The sequence below is a fragment of the Halichoerus grypus genome, chromosome 1 (assembly GCF_964656455.1).
Source record: "Halichoerus grypus chromosome 1, mHalGry1.hap1.1, whole genome shotgun sequence".
In the NCBI taxonomy this organism is placed as follows: Eukaryota; Metazoa; Chordata; class Mammalia; order Carnivora; family Phocidae; genus Halichoerus; species Halichoerus grypus.
The window spans coordinates 116,720,894-116,738,910 of record NC_135712.1 but is presented as its reverse complement, the minus strand read 5'-3'; the positions used below and the strand labels follow the sequence as shown (position 1 = coordinate 116,738,910).

Below are 18,017 nucleotides of genomic sequence, written 5' to 3'. Positions count from 1 at the left end.
TTATGAGTGACTTTAATGTCCCCTACCTAGGTCACTGGTTCTCGAGTGTGGCTGCACATTAGAACCACCCAAGGAGCTTTGAACATTTCTGCTGCCCAGGCCGCACCCCATGCAGGTTAAATTATACTCCCTGGGGGAGGCACCAGGCATCATGATTTTGACAACTTCTTGGGTGATTCTAGTGTGCAGCCTGGTTGGAGAATCAGTTCCCGAAGCCCACCACTGTGTGGTTCCCACATGAAGTCACTTGGACAGCGTGTCTCCAATCTGCTGGACAAAAGTCCCCACCTGTCAAATGACAGGTCTTCAGTCCTACTATGTCCAGTGTCTTTCCAGGCTCTCAACTTTGGCCATTCACTAGAATCACTTAGGTAAAATTTTTAAAATACTCTAGCCCAGGCCCCAACACAGAGTAAATAAGTCAGAACTCCTGGGCATGGGGCCCAGGCACCTGGGATTTTTGAAATCTCTTCAGTGATTCTGACAGGCACCCATTGAGAATGACTGGTCTGGGAGCTTCCACCAGGAGGGAGTAGGAGTGATACATATGATTCAGAGTCTAGAGCTTACCATGTCTCAGTTCTGGCTGCCCATATGGTTGCTCTGCTGAGCCACAGTGACCTGCCTTACGCCAGTCTATTCTTGCTTTATTCCAAGCTGCTGACCATGTTCTCCAGTGCTGCCCACACTGCAGCCACCTGCCATCTGCAATTCACTCCTTGGGGCACCTGTCACTGGCAACTTAAGTTCTATTCCTGCCTGACTCCTGGTGTCTGCCACGTATCTCTCTCTCCAATCGGTAGGGGAGGACTTCATTTTTTTGTGCCTAGTTCTTTTTTTTTTTTTTTTTTAAAGATTTTATTTATTTGACAGAGAGAGATAGCGAGAGCAGGAACACAAGCAGGGGGAGTGGGAGAGGGAGAAGCGGGGCTCGATCCCGGGACCCTGGGATCATGACCTGAGCCGAAGGCAGGCGCTTAACGACTGAGCCACCCAGGTGCCCTTGTGCCTAGTTCTTTTAGAGATGGTCTAGTAGAGTTACTTAGATACCAGCTTAAATTATTTCAAGTTTACCACTCAACATTCTGGATAAAAAGGAGGGTCCCATTAGTGAAACAGTGTTGCTAAACAATTAGTGCACAATGTTTTACCATTAGTGCTCTCCCCTTAAGAGCACAGGCATGCCAGCAGGTGGGTGGGACCAGAGGGCCATGTTTTTCTCACAGGGTTCCACAAGAGGATGCTGATCCTCAGGATGTACCAGATGCCTTCCCATTTATAGGAATTTCTCTCAAGTGTTTAATTATTCTTCTCTATGTCTAACTTCTTTCATTAACCCTTTCCTCACACATATATCACCATGTGCCTAAATGCCAATTACAGATAAAATTCAAGCTCCTTCCCTTGGGTTGCCTGGACCTTGGGCAAATCAGAAACTACGGCTAGACACCTGTGTTAGTGCCTAAAACATTCTGGAGACTTTAATAAAGTGTTTTCTGCCTAGAACATAGGGAACAACCTCAAGGAATGTTGTCGCCTTATTGCACAGGCCTGTATATCTGAGTCCTGGCAATAGTCCATCCATTACATGAAACATTCAGTAGGGCCAAATGAGGAAGAAAAGTTCCCTTAAAAATCAGACTATTTTTCCCTAGAAGTTTAGATGGTCTCAAACTCTTTTAGTCTCTAATATACTTGGATGAAGCAAAAGACTCCTGTAGACCACCTCTCCCAACTTGGTATATAAGAGCGGACCCCAAACCAAACAATAAATCAGCACAAAGGGAAGAATGGTGGTGTTTTCCCTGAGAGGGCAGTGTAAATTATTAATTTATGCCAGAAAGGAGTACAGGCAGTGTCATAAAACTGAATCATTACAACACCAGCCTGCAGACCACCATTTGAGAACACCTGCATAAGGACATAAAAAGTGAAGCTGTAAGTTTGCTTTGTGGCCCTAGGGAAGACCCCGGGGGCTGCTCACAGAACTGTACATTCACTGTCCAGAAACCTGCTCTGTCAGAACTCAGAATTCTGAAACTCGCTGGTTCTCATCCCATGTGCTAGCTGCAACCCCCTCTCCGTCTCTCTGTTTCTAGTTGGCCAAGAGATCTCCTACCTTGGCCCTATATTGTGGACCCCTATGATACCATCAGAAGAGCATATTTAGAAAGGAAAACCAAGATGGATGATGACAAGTCCTAAGGCATTAAGTCATAGTCCTAGAAACCAAAAATAACCCTTTCTCCAGATCTGGGTCCCAACGACCACATTTTCACAGATGTCTGGGGAAAAGAAGAGTTGTGCAAATCCAGTTACCTACAGTGACTGAGAAGAGATTAGACATTCTTTCCCAACAGAATAATTATTTTTGATCAGATATCTTTGCCCCTCTAAATTGTCCTTGAAACTTTAATTTGAATGGAGCAAGGCACAGGAAAAAAGGGGAAACTAAATAAGTCTTCAAGCATAATTTTTTAACAGCTTGGAACCAATGGAAAAGTGTATCAGAAATAACTTGTTACCTGGATGTTCACTGCTAAAACAGGTCCATTATAAAGGACATTTTCTTCTCCCTTAAGAACAGATCAGTCACTGCTGATACCAATCAAGTTCTTTCTCAATGTAACCCAGAACAATTGTGTTAAGTGACTTTCCTAAAACCAAATTCTTATTCTCATTTATTAAATTTCCCCTTCAAGTACTTTAATCAGGGTTCTCTATCATATCTCCACTGATGGGATTCTTTGGATTTTTGAGCTGTTGTCTCCAGAAGCAATTCAATTTCTCTTCTGAAGGAATTGCACAAAGACTTAAGATTTTATTAAATCCATTTGCTGCATTTTTTAAGACCATCAAGGAAATGGCATCCTTAAATTTGGCAACATTCTTTAACAAACACACACTCCAGCACACGTATTCAGCCTTGATGTTTTCTATGCGGCATCAATAAAATTTAATTAAAATGAGTAGAAAAATTACAGTAATTTCCATTTATCATCCCAAAATGCCATTATGAGACTCAAGCCCTTCATACCTGCACCTATCAAGCAGGGTAATAAAACTATAATGGGCTATTCAAGGGGGTTATGCCATTGCCATCCTTAGAAATTTTAAGGTAATAATGAGCAACCATCTGTCTTGAACGTCATTAAAGCAAGGACCAAGCCAGCCAATCTTTTAAACCCTATTCAGATAAATTTTTCCATTATGCATTGAATCAGACTCACACATAGAAGGACATGGATGATATATACTTATATGTTGATATTCAAGTATTAATGATGGTATTTTGTTTTGTTTTGTTTTCTAAAGGTGAAAGGAGAGAAAAAAGAGTGAGACAAAGATCAAGAATGAGAGCAAGAGGGAGACAGAGGATCATCTCTCTTAGGGGCTGAGGCTCTACATAGTGAAAAAGAATACAAAGCCATTATTTTGGCGAAAATGTAATAAAGAAAATTAAATATTAGAAAAAGCTTAATGAAATGAGTATACTTTCTTGGTGTTTTGGAAGATAAGAAAGACAAAAAGTAAGAGAAGGCTTTGAAATCTTGTTGGCAAGAAATTTAAATGTGAATTAATATGGGCCACAAAGATATTGCCTATTGGGTAAGAGATAAAGATAGTCCTGGTAGGTGACTCTTAATACAGAGCCTTTTATGATGGTGATGAAGAAGTAGAAGAAAACAACTAATAATACTCAATTACTCTTTTTTTTTTAAAAGATTTTATTTATTTATTTGACAGAGAGAGACACAGCGAGAGAGGGAACACAAGCAGGGAGGGTAGGAGAGGGAGAAGCAGGCTTCCCCCCGAGCAGGGAGCCCAATGTGGTGCTCTATCCCAGGACCCTGGGATCATGACCCGAGTGGAAGGCAAACGCTTAATGACTGAGTCACCCAGGCGCCCCAATACTCAATTACTCTTAGCTGCATGGAATAATGATGAATCTTGAAAAAACAGAAAACCAACAGTAGCAAAATGGAATAAAATATCTGTCACAAGATAAAGAGGTGAACAGAATAGAAGTGATAGCACCAATACTTGGGTGGAAAATGAAAAGACTTTCTTGGTTCTACCTATTAAGGCCCTTTGGGGCCAGTGTTAAAGCTGAGAAAGAAGAGGAAGGACAATAATAGCGATAAGGTAGAGAAGAATGAATTATAGGAAACAGTAGTGGAATGGATAAGTAAATCCCAGAGCTGTTTCTTAAAATGATTGGTATAATATGCAGTTTCATAAGTTAAAAAAAGGGGGGAATACATACACATCATTTTCTATAGGAAAGGTATATAATCAAATGTATTAAAACAATATTGAAAAATAATAATGGGTTATGATGCACAACTCTATCCTTTGCAAAATGTGACTAATAGTGGTATTTACCTTATGGATCTTTCAGTGAATATTAATTGGGATAATTTAATGAGACACATATTTATATTGCCATGCACAATATGGAGTTCAACAATTGTTATTAACATTTTTGAAAATCAGGAGAAAATAGTTTACTAGGAAAGTAAAGTTGACTGAAGAAGTAGAAAACCTGAACATTCAACCATATAAGAAATTGAAACCAATTGCTTCCAAAAATATCATCAGGTACCATGGTAGTTTTAAAATATGTCCACAATTCTTCGATATACCTCCCTTCAAGAGGTGGAGCTTAACTCCCCTCTCATTGAGTGTGGACTGGTCTTAGTGACTTGTTTCTAACAAACAGATTATGGTAGAAGTGATAGTGTGTGACTTCAGAAGATAGTTAATAAAAGTCATTTCTACTCTCTTGCTCTCTCGCTCCCTCTCCTCTCTCTGGTTTCAGTTGCTCTGAGGAAAAGTAAGCTTTCATATCATGGAGGACACTCAAGCAGCTAGCTCTATGGATGACACATGGTGAAGAATTGAGACCTTCTACCAACAGCCATGTGAGTAAGCCATCTTGTAGTGGGTCCTCCAGGCCCACTCAAGTCTTCATATGCTTCAGCCTTGGCCAAGAGCTTGTCTACAACATCATGAGAGTTGCGAGCTAAACTGATGCTCCTGGACTCAGAGCCCTCAAAAACTATGAAATAATAAAAATTTGTTGTTTTAAGCTTCTAAGTTTGGGGGTAATTTGTTACACAGCAACAGATAACTAATACACCAAAGGTTGCTTTTAGAGGTAGGTACTAGGTATTTTTAGCTTACAGTGCATATCCGTTGAGCACTGATTTATGTCTAGTTTGGCCCCTGGGTTGGAAAACTGACTCTACCCCGCCAAGTCATTGAACTTCCTTGGGATTCAGTTTCCTCCAATACAGTTTTGGGTTTAAAAGCTTATCTTTATAGCCCCACCTCACTCTGAACTTCTTGGATTCTTTTTTTTTTTTTTTTTTTTTTTTTTTTAGAGAGCACGCATGCACAGGGCTGAGGGTTGGAGAGGGCAGAGAGAGAATCTTACACAGGCTCCACGCCCAGCTTGGAGCCCAACTTGGGGCTTGATCTCATGATCTTGAGACTGTGACCTGAGCCAAACTCAAGAGTTGAATGCTTAACCACCTGAGCCACCCATGCACCCCTGAACTTCTTGGATTTTATGACTTAAAAAATTCAACTGCAATTATATACTATGATAAACAAACACAGATGTGTTGTTAAAAGAGTAGCTACAATTTAATTGAGAAGTTACAGTACAATTAGAGTTTTATCAAAGAAAAAATTTACATGAAAGATTTTCCAGGGAAAGCACAGTTAATGTCTTACTTAGTTTTATTTCTCCCTGGGCCTCAGTACCCAGCATATAGCAGGTACCCATGACTGAGGGCACCAAATGGTCATTTGTGACCCCTACTGTAATGTACACCGCTTGTGGAGTAAGGCTTCTGAACTAAGGGTTCAGACAATAATTCTTTCTGGGCACTAAAAGTACAGTGTGCTCTTGCCATGATGTGGGAGCTCCACTCTCATTAGCATTTAAAAAAGAACACTTATTAGCCGAACTACTAAATGTCCTTTATACAATATAATGAGTTTCATTGAAAAGAATCACCAGCTTAGCTAAGGAGAAATTTAAACACTTTGCCATCATTTATAAATTCAACCCTTCTAGGATGGCATTTTTAAAGGTACTTTGAATGAAGGGAAGAAGAAAAGTGGTAGAAATCTTGACAAAAGAAATGTAATTAGAGTAAAAAAATAAAAAAAGGCAATTCTATGCTTTATGAAGATATCTTTGATCTTACTTCTCAGAAACCAGGGAAGCAGGGGCATTGTTGCCCATGACATTCTCTCTCTCTTTCTCTCCACTGTGCCTTGGAACAGGTAACTGGGATGGAACGTGCCTGCTTTTGTTAAAAGTGACGGAGAAAAATTGCACAAAACCATAATCAAAAACCACTGTAATGCAAATCAATAAGGTGAAGGCACACTGCAGGAAACTCACACAAGTAATGGAATTGTACTTGATCTTTCTTTCAATATCTCATGATTACCCTAGACATTCGCTTTATGCATCCAACTCATTACATTTAAATTAATGCATCATATCAGAATTAAATAAAACCATTAATTAGCATATATTGCTTCCCCTCTATTTTTTGTCTGGGAATGTTAATGGTCATCATTCATTCATTCATTCATTTATTAATTCCGCAAGTATTTAATGAACTCCTAAGTTTAAGGCAAAAATCAAATGGTAAATTTCCATAACTTTTCATATAGACCACAACATCCGAAGAGGTTAGACAGGACAAAAATAGGTCTAGAGGTACAGAAGGTTAAGATAAATTTAGATGTTATATATATATATATATATAGTTTATCAAAAGGAAGTGTGGTGAGCAGTGAGATGGATGTCATAGATTGATATCATTTCCTCCATGATGCTATCTTCATTATCTTTGTAAGGCACAAATCTGATAATTATCATCATCTCTATGCCTAAAAGCCTTAAGCAGTTATTAGCCTTATAGGATACAGGCTAAATGTAGCACAGTGAGACACTAAAAGGTCTACCTGAAATCATCTCTCCATTTTAATTCTCAGCTCTCTCCCACACCCTTCCCTTTCTGCTCCCTGGCCTGTACTAGCACCTCAACACACTCCTACCTACTTCCCCAAGGCTACCGCGGTCACAGTGCACTACCTCTGTTTCTGGGACTTGTTGAGCTCTTCCTTAGTTTTATGCTTTTGCCTACTCTTTTCTCTTTGCTTTCATCCCCCATGAAATCTGCATGATAATCTAATTATCCAAACATCCAACTCACAGTCAGCTTCCCATGAACACGTTGCCTCCAGGAAGCAATTCAGTCCTCTGGTTCCCATGACATGTTGCACATCCCTCTGTGTTAACATTTGTCACATGGGTTGTTGTGTGTGCACGTGTGTGCTAGCATATGTAGACACATGTGTGTGCACATGTGTGCATGTGCAAGTGTGTGTCCCCTGCTATATCAGAAACACCTAAGGATGAGAATCGGGTCTTATTTGTCTTGGTCTCTCTGGTTTCTAGCATGATTTCTGCCACACAGTCATGTGGTGCTTAGTCTACCATCAGTCCATGCTTGAATTGAAAAGCTGGAAAGCCCTTCCATCTGACTCAAAAAGTCAGATTTTGAGACTCAGTGGGAACAATATAAGCTCTGTACTCTCCACCTCAGGGATATAGACAGTCTTAGAAAAAGCCATTACTACCACTCAGGAACAGGGAGATTTCCAAAAGAAATACCCAGCCCTCAGTGAAACTTTTCACCCCAGGATAAACCAGGGACTTTGGTTTTTGATCGCTTCACCCTCAGATTTGATTTGACAATTTATTACACATGGTCTACCCAGTGATTTGTTCTCAAGATCAATGGCAAACTCTGATCCCTCCTCTCATCTTCATGCATTGCAGTCTGTAAGCAAGTGATCTCTGCCCAATTCTAGTCTGGGCGAAGGAACCAGATGCATATCTTATGCTCTATGTCAAGTCACAGGATGTTAGGTTTAGAGCATGATCCTTAAAACCCAGTCATATAGTTCAATCATTCATTTTACAAATGAGAAAACAGAAGCTCACAGGTGTTAAATTAATTAACCAAGGCCTCCACCATTAGTCATAGAGATGAAGGGCAAACTCCAGCATTCTGGACTCCCAGTTTTCTTTCCACCGTATCATCTGACCTCTCCCACATTCCAGATCTTTTTCTTGAGTTTCTTACAAAGTCATGCACAGCACATCCAATTTGGCACCATTTTTTTTTATTGGAAATATAAATTTGGATTTGCATTGCTGCCTTTCCATTCAATGGTGATAAACACTCAAAATATCATCTGGGGGGAATGAAAATAAAATAAGCATCTGGAAAGAATGTGCTATAATGAAGATGCTATTGTTTTTTCATAAATGCTAGACAAAGAATCTAGCTTTCAAAAATAAATGCATGAAAATATCTATGTCAACCCCAACCTGTACTTTAGTAAAAAATTAAAATGCACTAAAATTGCTAGATTTTCAAAAATTATAGAATTAAATATAAGATAAATGACTCATTACCTTAATTAGCTGAAAGTATAATAACGATTGCCAAACCATTCATTCATTCATTCATTCATTCATTCATCCATCCATTCAAGGTTTACTGAAATAAATGATGCTAAGCCCCACAATTGCTGCTATTGCATCTATTAATCAAAGAATATTTACTGGGGCGCCTGGGTGGCTCCGTCAGTTAAGCATCTGCCTTTGGTTCAGGTCACGAACCCCAGGGTCCTGGGATCATGAACCCCAAGGTCCTAGGATCGAGCCCCATATCAGGCTCCCTGCTCAGCGGGGAGCCTGCTTCTCCCTCTCCCTTTCCCCTTGCTCATGAGCTCTCTCCCTCTCTCTCTCTCTCTCAAATAAATAAATAAAATCTTTAAAAAAGAAAAAAATATTTACTAACAGACAAAATAGTTTGAACTACAAAGTCAAAAGATCTAAGTACAAAATTTGCCTCTGCCACTTACAAGTTTTGGCAAACCCTCTAACTGTCTTCTCTTTTCTGGGTTATTCCTATCAGCATACAAAAGTACTGCTATTTTTCCACCTTAAAAATAAAAAGATTTTTCTTTTGGCCTCACTTCTCCCTCCAGCTAGCATCTCATTTCCCTGCTCCCAGCAAAACTCCTTTGAAAAACATGTCCATAAATGCAGTTTCCAATTTCTTTCCTTCCATCCTCTCTTGAACCTATTATAATTAGGCATTTACCCTGATACTTCACCAATATGGTTCTTACCAATGTCATCAATGATGTTCATGCTCTTCATCTTACTTGACCATTCAGCAAAATTTGGCACAATTCATCATGCTCCTTCTTGAGACACTCTCTTCATTTGAGTTCCAGGACACCATATTTTCTTTATTTTCCTTCTCCCTACTGGCTACTATCTCTCAAACTCCTTTGCTGGTTCCCAACGTCTTACCATTGGAATGCCTCAGGGCTTGGTTTCTGGCTCTCTCCCCATTACTCTCTTAGACAACTCACCTAGTTTTATGTTTTCAATATCATCTCTACGCTGATGACATCCAAAATTATACTTCTCACCTCGACCTCTCTCCTGAACCTCAGAATTCTTTGTCCAACAAGCTACTCAACAGCTCCATTTTATTGACTAATACACATCTCAAATGTAACAAGTCAATACTCTGTTTGAATTGTCCCTCAAACCTGCTGTCTTGCAGTGCTCCTTGGCTAATAAATAATGCCTCCATTCTTTAAAATTTAAATCGTATTATGCCATGCCTTTACTTAAAAGCCTCCAATGTTTCCTCACCTTGTTTAGGCTCTCCATGACCTGTTCCTGTCACTGCCTTCATACTGTCTGTCATATTCTCCCCCGGTCCACTTTCCCTCAGCCACATTGGTCATTTTGCCTCAGGTGGCCTCTGTATCTGTCATTCCCAATTTCTGGACAGCTCTGCTCCAAATGTCCCCATAACTCTCTCTTCTACTTCTTTCAGTTATCACTTTCTTATTGAGACCTTCCCTGACCACCCCATCTAAAATTGCAACCCTGCCTCCCCATACCTACACTCCTAACTCCCTTCTCTGCTTTATCATTGGCCTTATGACTTGCCATAAACACACTATGTATTTAGCACATTTGTTCTGATTACAAAAAATATCCTCTACTAGAAGAAATTCTCTTTTGTTCACTCTTGTACCCCAGCACCTTGAACAGTGACTGGAACAAAAAAGGCTCTCAAAAAATATTAGTTAAATGAATGAAGGTAAGCAGTGATAATAAGGAGAGCTACTTCTTATGTAGAAAAGTAAGTAGAAAGTAAATGAAATAAGTACTTCATACATGTTAATGCATAATACATGTTAATTATTTAAATTAATGTTGTATTAATGTGTATATGTTGAAAATAATTTTTAGGTGGGAACTGCAGGAAGGGAAGGAGAAATTCTAGTTAAAAGGGCTGGTATAGAAGTGCATGGTTTTGCAAGTTAGCCTCAGGCAAGGTAAAGATAGCTATGGAAACACCCTGGAATTTGGCCTAGATTACCAGCTCCTAGGCCTGCTTAGCAAGTGAGGGCATAAAGGAGGAAAGTGTTGGGAGGCAGGCTGGGGTCTGTGTGAGTAGTATCATGGTCTGTATGCAGTCTTCTGGACGGTTCAGGGTGAAACCTCTAGGCTCACAGACTACTATGTGCTGATGTCCATCTTGAGTACCTCTAGCAGTGTTCAGTTTCTCGGGCAGGAGTCAGGGCTTACAGTATTTGTCTATTCCTAGGGCTAGGTGTGAATACCCTAAAGGAAGCAAATCACTGCAAGTCCAGGGCAAGGGATTACTGCACATGTTCGTATACTCTTTAATAGAATGATTTGCTATCAAAATATAAATCCTTGTGGTGAGTAACAGCACCTGAGTGTCTCTGTTATGCTGCTCTGTGCCTAACACGTAGTGATGTTAGTTACATGTTTTTTCATAGGTTGGAGTGAAAATCAATTCAGAAAACATATTTTAAAGTGAAAATGCAATTTTAAAAAGGCACTCTAATACTTGAAGCTATAAAGGATATAGAATTCTCAAAAGTCTTTGTATCCAGATGTAGCTATTTGATTAGCTGATACAGGCACAGTCCATGAATAAAATTTCTTTCTAAACCATATCACCTTTGCATTTTACGATACAAAGTTGATTTGCATAGATAGTCCCTAGACTTCACTAATTGACTTCCTTTGTTCCCATTAAACAGTTCTGGGGACGGAGGCACAGAGCCTGGGTAACTTCTACTTTTCTCACTGACAGTAAACACAGTGTGGGGAGGTACAAAGGAAGATACTGTTCTCTATAACCATGTATTATCATATAATACTTTCCAAATCTTTCCCAGTTTCAGAGCGGACATAGTGGTAACCTCTATAATACCTGCCTCAGCCTTTCTTTACAATTTGTAATTGGTTTCCCACATGGGGTTTGAACTTTGCTTGCTACACTGGTACAGATATGGCCACAAACCTCTTATCTGTGAAGTTAAAGGGCTGGATATCATTTCTTTCAAAGGGTGACCTCAGACTCTATACCCTAGGGTGGAAAATAGGGGCGTGGAGGTATGCATGTGTATCTAAATATGTACATATGCAAGATATACATGTACTTTGAGAGAAAAAGAAATAGAAGATGATAAATCCTGAGAGAAAAGAAATGAAGAAAGGTATGAGAAGGGAAGGCTGTGGGACACTGATTTTGGCTTTGTCTCCCCGAGGTGCTAGGTTGCTGTCTTGCCATGAGATGAGTTATCTTTGAAGTTCTGCTGAGCAGTCTAGATAGCGTGACTTAAAAGTGCAAGTCCCTAACCAGAGTTCAGTTCCCCAGAATACAAATGCTCAGAGAACCAGACAAGGTCAGAAAAAGCCAGCCCAAGACATTTCCCTTTAAACCCTAGAGAATGCTGTAGTCTCCATAATTAAAACTATATTGGAGTTTCTAGGTATTGGTATCATTTTTTTTTTCATTTTTAAAAACTATGGGTCCTTAAAATATCTATAATTGCATCTTTATAATTCCTCTGATGGTCAGAGGGGGAAGGGTGACCTGAGAGTCCCTGGGTAGGTGGGAGGTAGGGTGAGGGCCCACTGAGCTTGGGACATGACAAAGAGAAAGAGGAAGCTAATAACCATTTTAGAGAGGTTTAAGGTAAATCTTCAAAAACTACTTAGGAATTCCTGGCCAATTATAGGTTTTGCTCAGATGTAACTTTGGCTTTCTCTACCCCCACCGTCCCAATATTATATTAAGTACCCAGCATTGTTGGGCTTATTATAGAAGATTCTCTGCCTCCATTTGCATTTTGGGGTAGATTGCAATCATTTGGTCCAATTCTTCATTATTCTCTATATCCATACTCCTTACCACATAACCTTGCAGTGCTCTTCCACTGTGGGCTGGTGACCTGCTCAGTCTCTTGACCACAGGCTCAGGCGTATGATTTTCTTTGGCCAATAGGATGTGAAAATGTGATGCAAGCAGAGGCTTTAAATGGACTTGCACCTTAAGACTTGCTCTTCTGCTAGGAGAAGAGTGACAGACAGATGGCACCAGCACATGCCCCAGCCAAGCCCACTCTAGACTTAAATCCTGCAGATGTGTGACAAATAAATGTTATTTTCGGACGCTACTGAGGTTAGGTTGTATGGTTGTTTGTTACACAGTAAAAGGTAACTGATACAGATGTCATTTGATCCATGCTCCTCTTGTCTACCAGAGTCATATTTCTAAAATGGAACTCCAATTATCCTAAAATTACTTTGTTTCAGACACTTCAGTGACTTCCTCTTATGGGCTGAATGGGGCCTCCCCCCAAATTCATATGTTGAAGTCCTAACCCTTAGTACCTCAGAAAGTGGACTTATTTGGAAATAGGGTCATGTAAAATATAATTAGTTGAGTTAAAATGAGGTTATAGTAGAGTAGAGTGGGCCTCTAATCTAATATGACTATGTCCTTATAAAAAAGGGACATTTGGAGACAAACACATTCATAGAGAGAACGCCATGTGAACATGAAGGGTTGAAATTAAGATGACGTGTCTACAAGTTAAAGAACACCGAAGATAGCTCAAAAACCACCAGAAGCTAAGAGAGAGGAATAGAATAGATTCTCCCTCACAGCCCTTCAGAAGGAACTAATCCTGCTGACATCTTGATCTTAGACTTCTACATTTCTCATACGATACATTTCTGTTGGTTAAGACACTCCCCATTACCTTTAGGACAAAGTCTAAACACTCCTTCGCAAGGTATGGAAGTCCTTTCATAAGCTGGTCTCTGGCTCTATCTGTGGTTTCATCCCTCACTGTTGCCTAATCCCATTCACTAGCCACACGGAACTAGTTACAGTGCTTTGATCAATTGCTTCAGAGATTTTTGTCCATCCTCAACTTTGGCTTCAAATGCTCTTCATGCTACCTTCCCACCCACTAGATCCCACATGATTACCTAATTGACTTCTATTTGTACTTCAAGCTTCAGATCAGACAACGTCTCGGGAAACTTTCTCTTCACCTTCCCAATCCTAACTAAAGAGGATGCCCTAATGAATGCTCCCCAAACATCCTATACAGATATTCCTATCACAGTCTGTATCACACTGTGGATAATTAATTGTTCATTCCACATCCTTATCCTCATCAACAGACTTGATAATGAACCTCTTAAAGACAAGGTCATAGCCTATGTCCTTTTCTCCCTAGTATCTAGCATAGTGCTTGGCACAGAGGGGCTGTGCAGCACGTTTGTGTAAGCAATCTATGAGGGTTCATGTCCAAATATCCAAACACATGCGTTTTTGGCATATGGGAGATACATTCCGCTAGTGCGACAACTGGCAGCTGAGTTTACTTAGAAGTGAAAGCACCCAATTAAAGACCAAACATTGCTTCCTTATTTTTCTTCATTTCCTTCTCTCTATATAACTACCCAATCTCACATGCTTTATAATGCTTTTAGATGTAAGTGACTGTGAATTATTACCGACTGTGGACCTTTCATCTTCAAGACTGACAGTCTATGTTCCACATTTCTCAGGAGGGAGAGACTATTATAACTATATTTTTGCTTACCAAGAGAATTTTAATGGTTATCCTGGAGGAAAAAAAAATCTATAAATATCCAACCCATAATGAAGCCTTAAGCTTACTTTCTTCCTTCACTAATGAAATTCTTTCCGAGTGCATTGGCAGAATTGCAACATAACCATTACACTGTGAAAAGAGACAAAGCCTGTAGTGAATTTTTTCTTTTACCTGTTTAGTCCTCATTTTGGAATCCGACGACAGATTGTTGTAGGTATAATGTGCCTGCGTGACTCCACAGAAGAGAACAGCAACTATTCCTGAAATTCAAAAAGCATACTGGTCAAAACCAATTTCCTTTCCCATCTAAGCCAAAGGGTAGGGCCACAACAGCTAGAAGAAGAGGGACTTGGTGTCAGTGAATTAAAACTGCTAATAATTACCATAATTATCAGCCTCCATAATTAAGAGGATCCTGTATTGGGGTATACCTTGCTACTTGTTTTAAACACGGGTCCTACAGGATTAACCCCAAGAAAAGTATTAAGAAGTACATTCTTCCTGAGGATAAATGATTCTTTGGTCACGAGTTAAGAAAGTTATACTTGGGGAAACATGAACAAAAGACTACGTGGTCAACTCTGGGCTTCTCATAGCCAGCGCCAACTGCTTTTTTTTTTGCATTTTATCCTAAATGCTGGCATATTCGCTCAAACATTTGCTTTTCACTGGGTACCCTGAGGAACCTGAAGAGGTTCCTGTCATACATAATTTAGTATTGAAAACCATGAGTCACAAACTTAAGAAATCTATAAGGGTTTTGTTGCCCCTGCCAACGCCTCTCCTTGCCAAGCATGAGAGAAAGGTCCTTGTTGGCCCCATGCCTCCCTGACAAAGCTGGGTGTTCTATTTTCTGCTGCTGAAGAATCTAGTGCGTACATCCAAGGCACACGCTCCTTGCAGGTAAGCTGGTCTGTTCTTGTGTGCTTCCCACCCACAGTGGGCCCTCAGCCGCTTCTAGGCTGGCTGCAGGATTGATTTCTTTTTTTAAAGATTTTATTTATTTATTTATTTATTTATTTATTTATTTATTTGACAGAGAGAGAGAGAGAGAGAGAGAGCACAAGTAGGCAGAGCTGCAGGCAGAGGGAGAGGGAGAAGCAGGTTCTCCGCGGAACAGGGAGCCCGATGCGGGACTCCATCCCAGGACCCTGGGATCATGACCTGAGCCAAAGGCAGACACTTAATGACTGAGCCACCCAGGCGCCCCTGCAGGATTGATTTCTTAAGCCATCAGTATACCCAGCTTTAAATGCGACATGAAGCCATACATACACTAGGCGTTCCCGGGGGGTAGAAGAGTAGCAACCATGAGACAAATGTTGTTATTTGTCTCTGGGCTGTTATTCTCTGTTATCACCCCTGAGCTGGGGTAGGGAAGTGGTGAGCATGGCATTTTACTTTGGATTAAAGATTCTATTAATTATGGGAAATTGAGCATAGAGGAGGGCTTTGGGAAAAACACAAGATGTAAGTATTCCTCAAGTCAGACCAAGGGAATCAAATTGAATTTTAAGCAGCAGAATCTTTCCAACTAAAAACACTCATAAATTAAATGCTGATGATTCTTAAGAGTATAGAGATATGTGAACTGAATACTGACATCGCAAATGAATCCACAGTAAAGAATTTTAAGAACCAAGCATTTTTTTTTTTTTTTTTTTTTTTGGTATTTAGACTGTATGCTTCTATTTATATGTTGGTTATTACTTGGATTGGCTTTGGATAAAGTATTGCTAAGACATATTTACCTAATACAAGTGCATAGACATTTACATTACTTATTTCCTTTTAATATGCTTCAAAGTTTTAGGCAAAAGAATAAAAATGACTAGGAAATTTTACCAAGAAATATACATGCAGTAAGCAGTCTATAGATTTTTGGGTAACTTTTCCGTTTCTTAGCCTCTCTTCAGAAATTCTAAGAAAAGGATGCTTATAAAATATTATATATTACTCTTCACAAAAATTCTATTAAAAAACAACCAATACCAGGGAAACTTATAGGGTACTGAAGCACTTTAAGTACTTTGAGGCACTAGGAAGATTGCCATGCATGTTGTTTTGTTATCAAATATTTTTCTTTCCTTATTTAAAAATGTAATTTACCTATCTCTGCTGATTCTATCGTCTGTTGGAGATTTTTCTGGGTGAGGTTTAGCTGACCCTCCCACTGATGTGGAAACGTTTTGATTGTATATTGATTTGCAGAGAAGTGATGAATAAAAAGGGTGGGAGAGTGTGTGGGTAGTGCATAAATGTATTCTGAGAACAAGAAGTGGTAACGAAGAAGTGTTATAAAGGATAGGGAGGAGATTTAAGACTGGCTGAACACCTATGGTGGGCCAAGAATGCACCGTTGTGGTTTTTTTTTTTTTAATGTCATCTTATTTATTGCATTGATTTATTATTTCACAATAGGCTTAGCACTATTAACCAGCTCTTCCTACTGTCTTCCCCTTCTCAGTAACAGCATTTCCATTCTTCTTGCTGCTCAGGCTAAAATTCTGGATCACCATTTACTTTTCCTCTCTCTGTAGATCAGTGATTTTGTTGGCTTGACCTTTGAAACTTACCTGAACCCAGCCACTTCTCAATGCTGCTTCCCCTAACACATTTTCCAAGCCACCATCATTGTTTTTTGCCTAGATTACAGATTCCTGATTGGTCCCCTTGTCTCCCCTGTTAGGCTCCCGCAGTCTAGCTTCCATCCAGCCATAGTGATTCTTTTAAGACAATTGAGACCATGTGAGATCATGTCAGTTCTCTTCCCTAAACTTTGTAATAGGTCCCCATGAATAAAAGGCCCTGTAGGATCTAGTCCAGCCCCCTTCTTCCCTTCCCACAGTTCTCTAAGCTCATCTCCTACTATACTCATCCCTTGCTGTACACTATATCCTTGCTAAGCACATTCCACTGCAGGGCCCTTGAGTTTCTGGTTCCTACTGTTGGGAAAGCTCTTCAGATATCCACATGACTCCCTCCTTTCCTTAAGATATTACACTATCAGGGGTGCCTGGGTGGCTCAGTTGTTAAGCGTCTGCCTTCGGCTCAGGTCATGATCCCAGGGTCCTGGGATTGAGCCCCGCATCAGGCTCCCTGCTCCGCGGGAAGCCTGCTTCTCCCTCTCCCACTCCCCCTGCTTGTGTTCCCTCTCTCACTGTGTCTCTCTCTGTCAAATAAATAAATAAAATTAAAAAAAAAAAAAGATATTACACTATCAGATAGGTCTTCTGTATGCATTCTATAAAAATGATCCCTCCCATCATTCTCTCCTTGCCTATCTTGCTTTGTTCCTTTTAATATTATTTACTGCCACCTAACATTTTATAAATTCCTGTGTTTATTTTCTGCCTTCTAGAATGGCAAAGGAAAGCTCATTGAATGCAGGGGGATTCACTGGTCTCTAACCCTTTGAGCAATGCCAGGCACATGGTAGGCATTCAGTGAGTATTTGTTGAATAAATTAATGCATATTCCTATTCCTATGTAACATGTAAGAAACAAAAGTAATTTACTTAAGGTCACCTTGAAAGGGGCAGAGCTGAGATTCAAAATTTCACAAACTTCCTGTGCTTTACTGCCTGTATCAGACCATCTGTGAATGTTTTAAGGTAATCTTAAACCATCTAAAAAATATCATTTCTGATGTCCCAGGCAAATCGAGATAAGATGATGAAGATTACATATCCGGAGGGGCTGGTATCTTGTTTGAGGATATATTCCCTAGTAGTTCCATTGGTTTTCGTTTCCTTGCCTTCATTAGAACACTAACAGGCAATGTTTCTGCTAATACTTTTTTTTTTTTTTTAGTTCTGTGTACAGATACGTCACACAAACAAACAATGAAAAGTGTGCCTATATGACCAGAAGCTTGGTGCTGTAATTAAAATAAAACAACTGAGTTGATCTAACCTTGAGTATTAGCCTAC

At 39.9% G+C, this 18,017-nt stretch overlaps 1 protein-coding gene across 7 annotated transcripts in view; it reads right to left on the bottom strand.

Annotated features, from left to right (window-relative positions):
• SLC9A9 (solute carrier family 9 member A9) overlaps window positions 1-18,017 on the bottom strand; it is a 682,953-nt gene that overhangs the window by 276,828 nt on the left and 388,108 nt on the right. For all 7 annotated transcript variants that reach the window (XM_078070810.1, XM_078070802.1, XM_078070787.1 and 4 more), the window contains one exon: window positions 14,257-14,345. In XM_078070810.1, coding sequence (XP_077926936.1) covers window positions 14,257-14,345 — 89 coding nt within the window. The remainder of the gene's footprint in view (window positions 1-14,256; window positions 14,346-18,017) is intronic.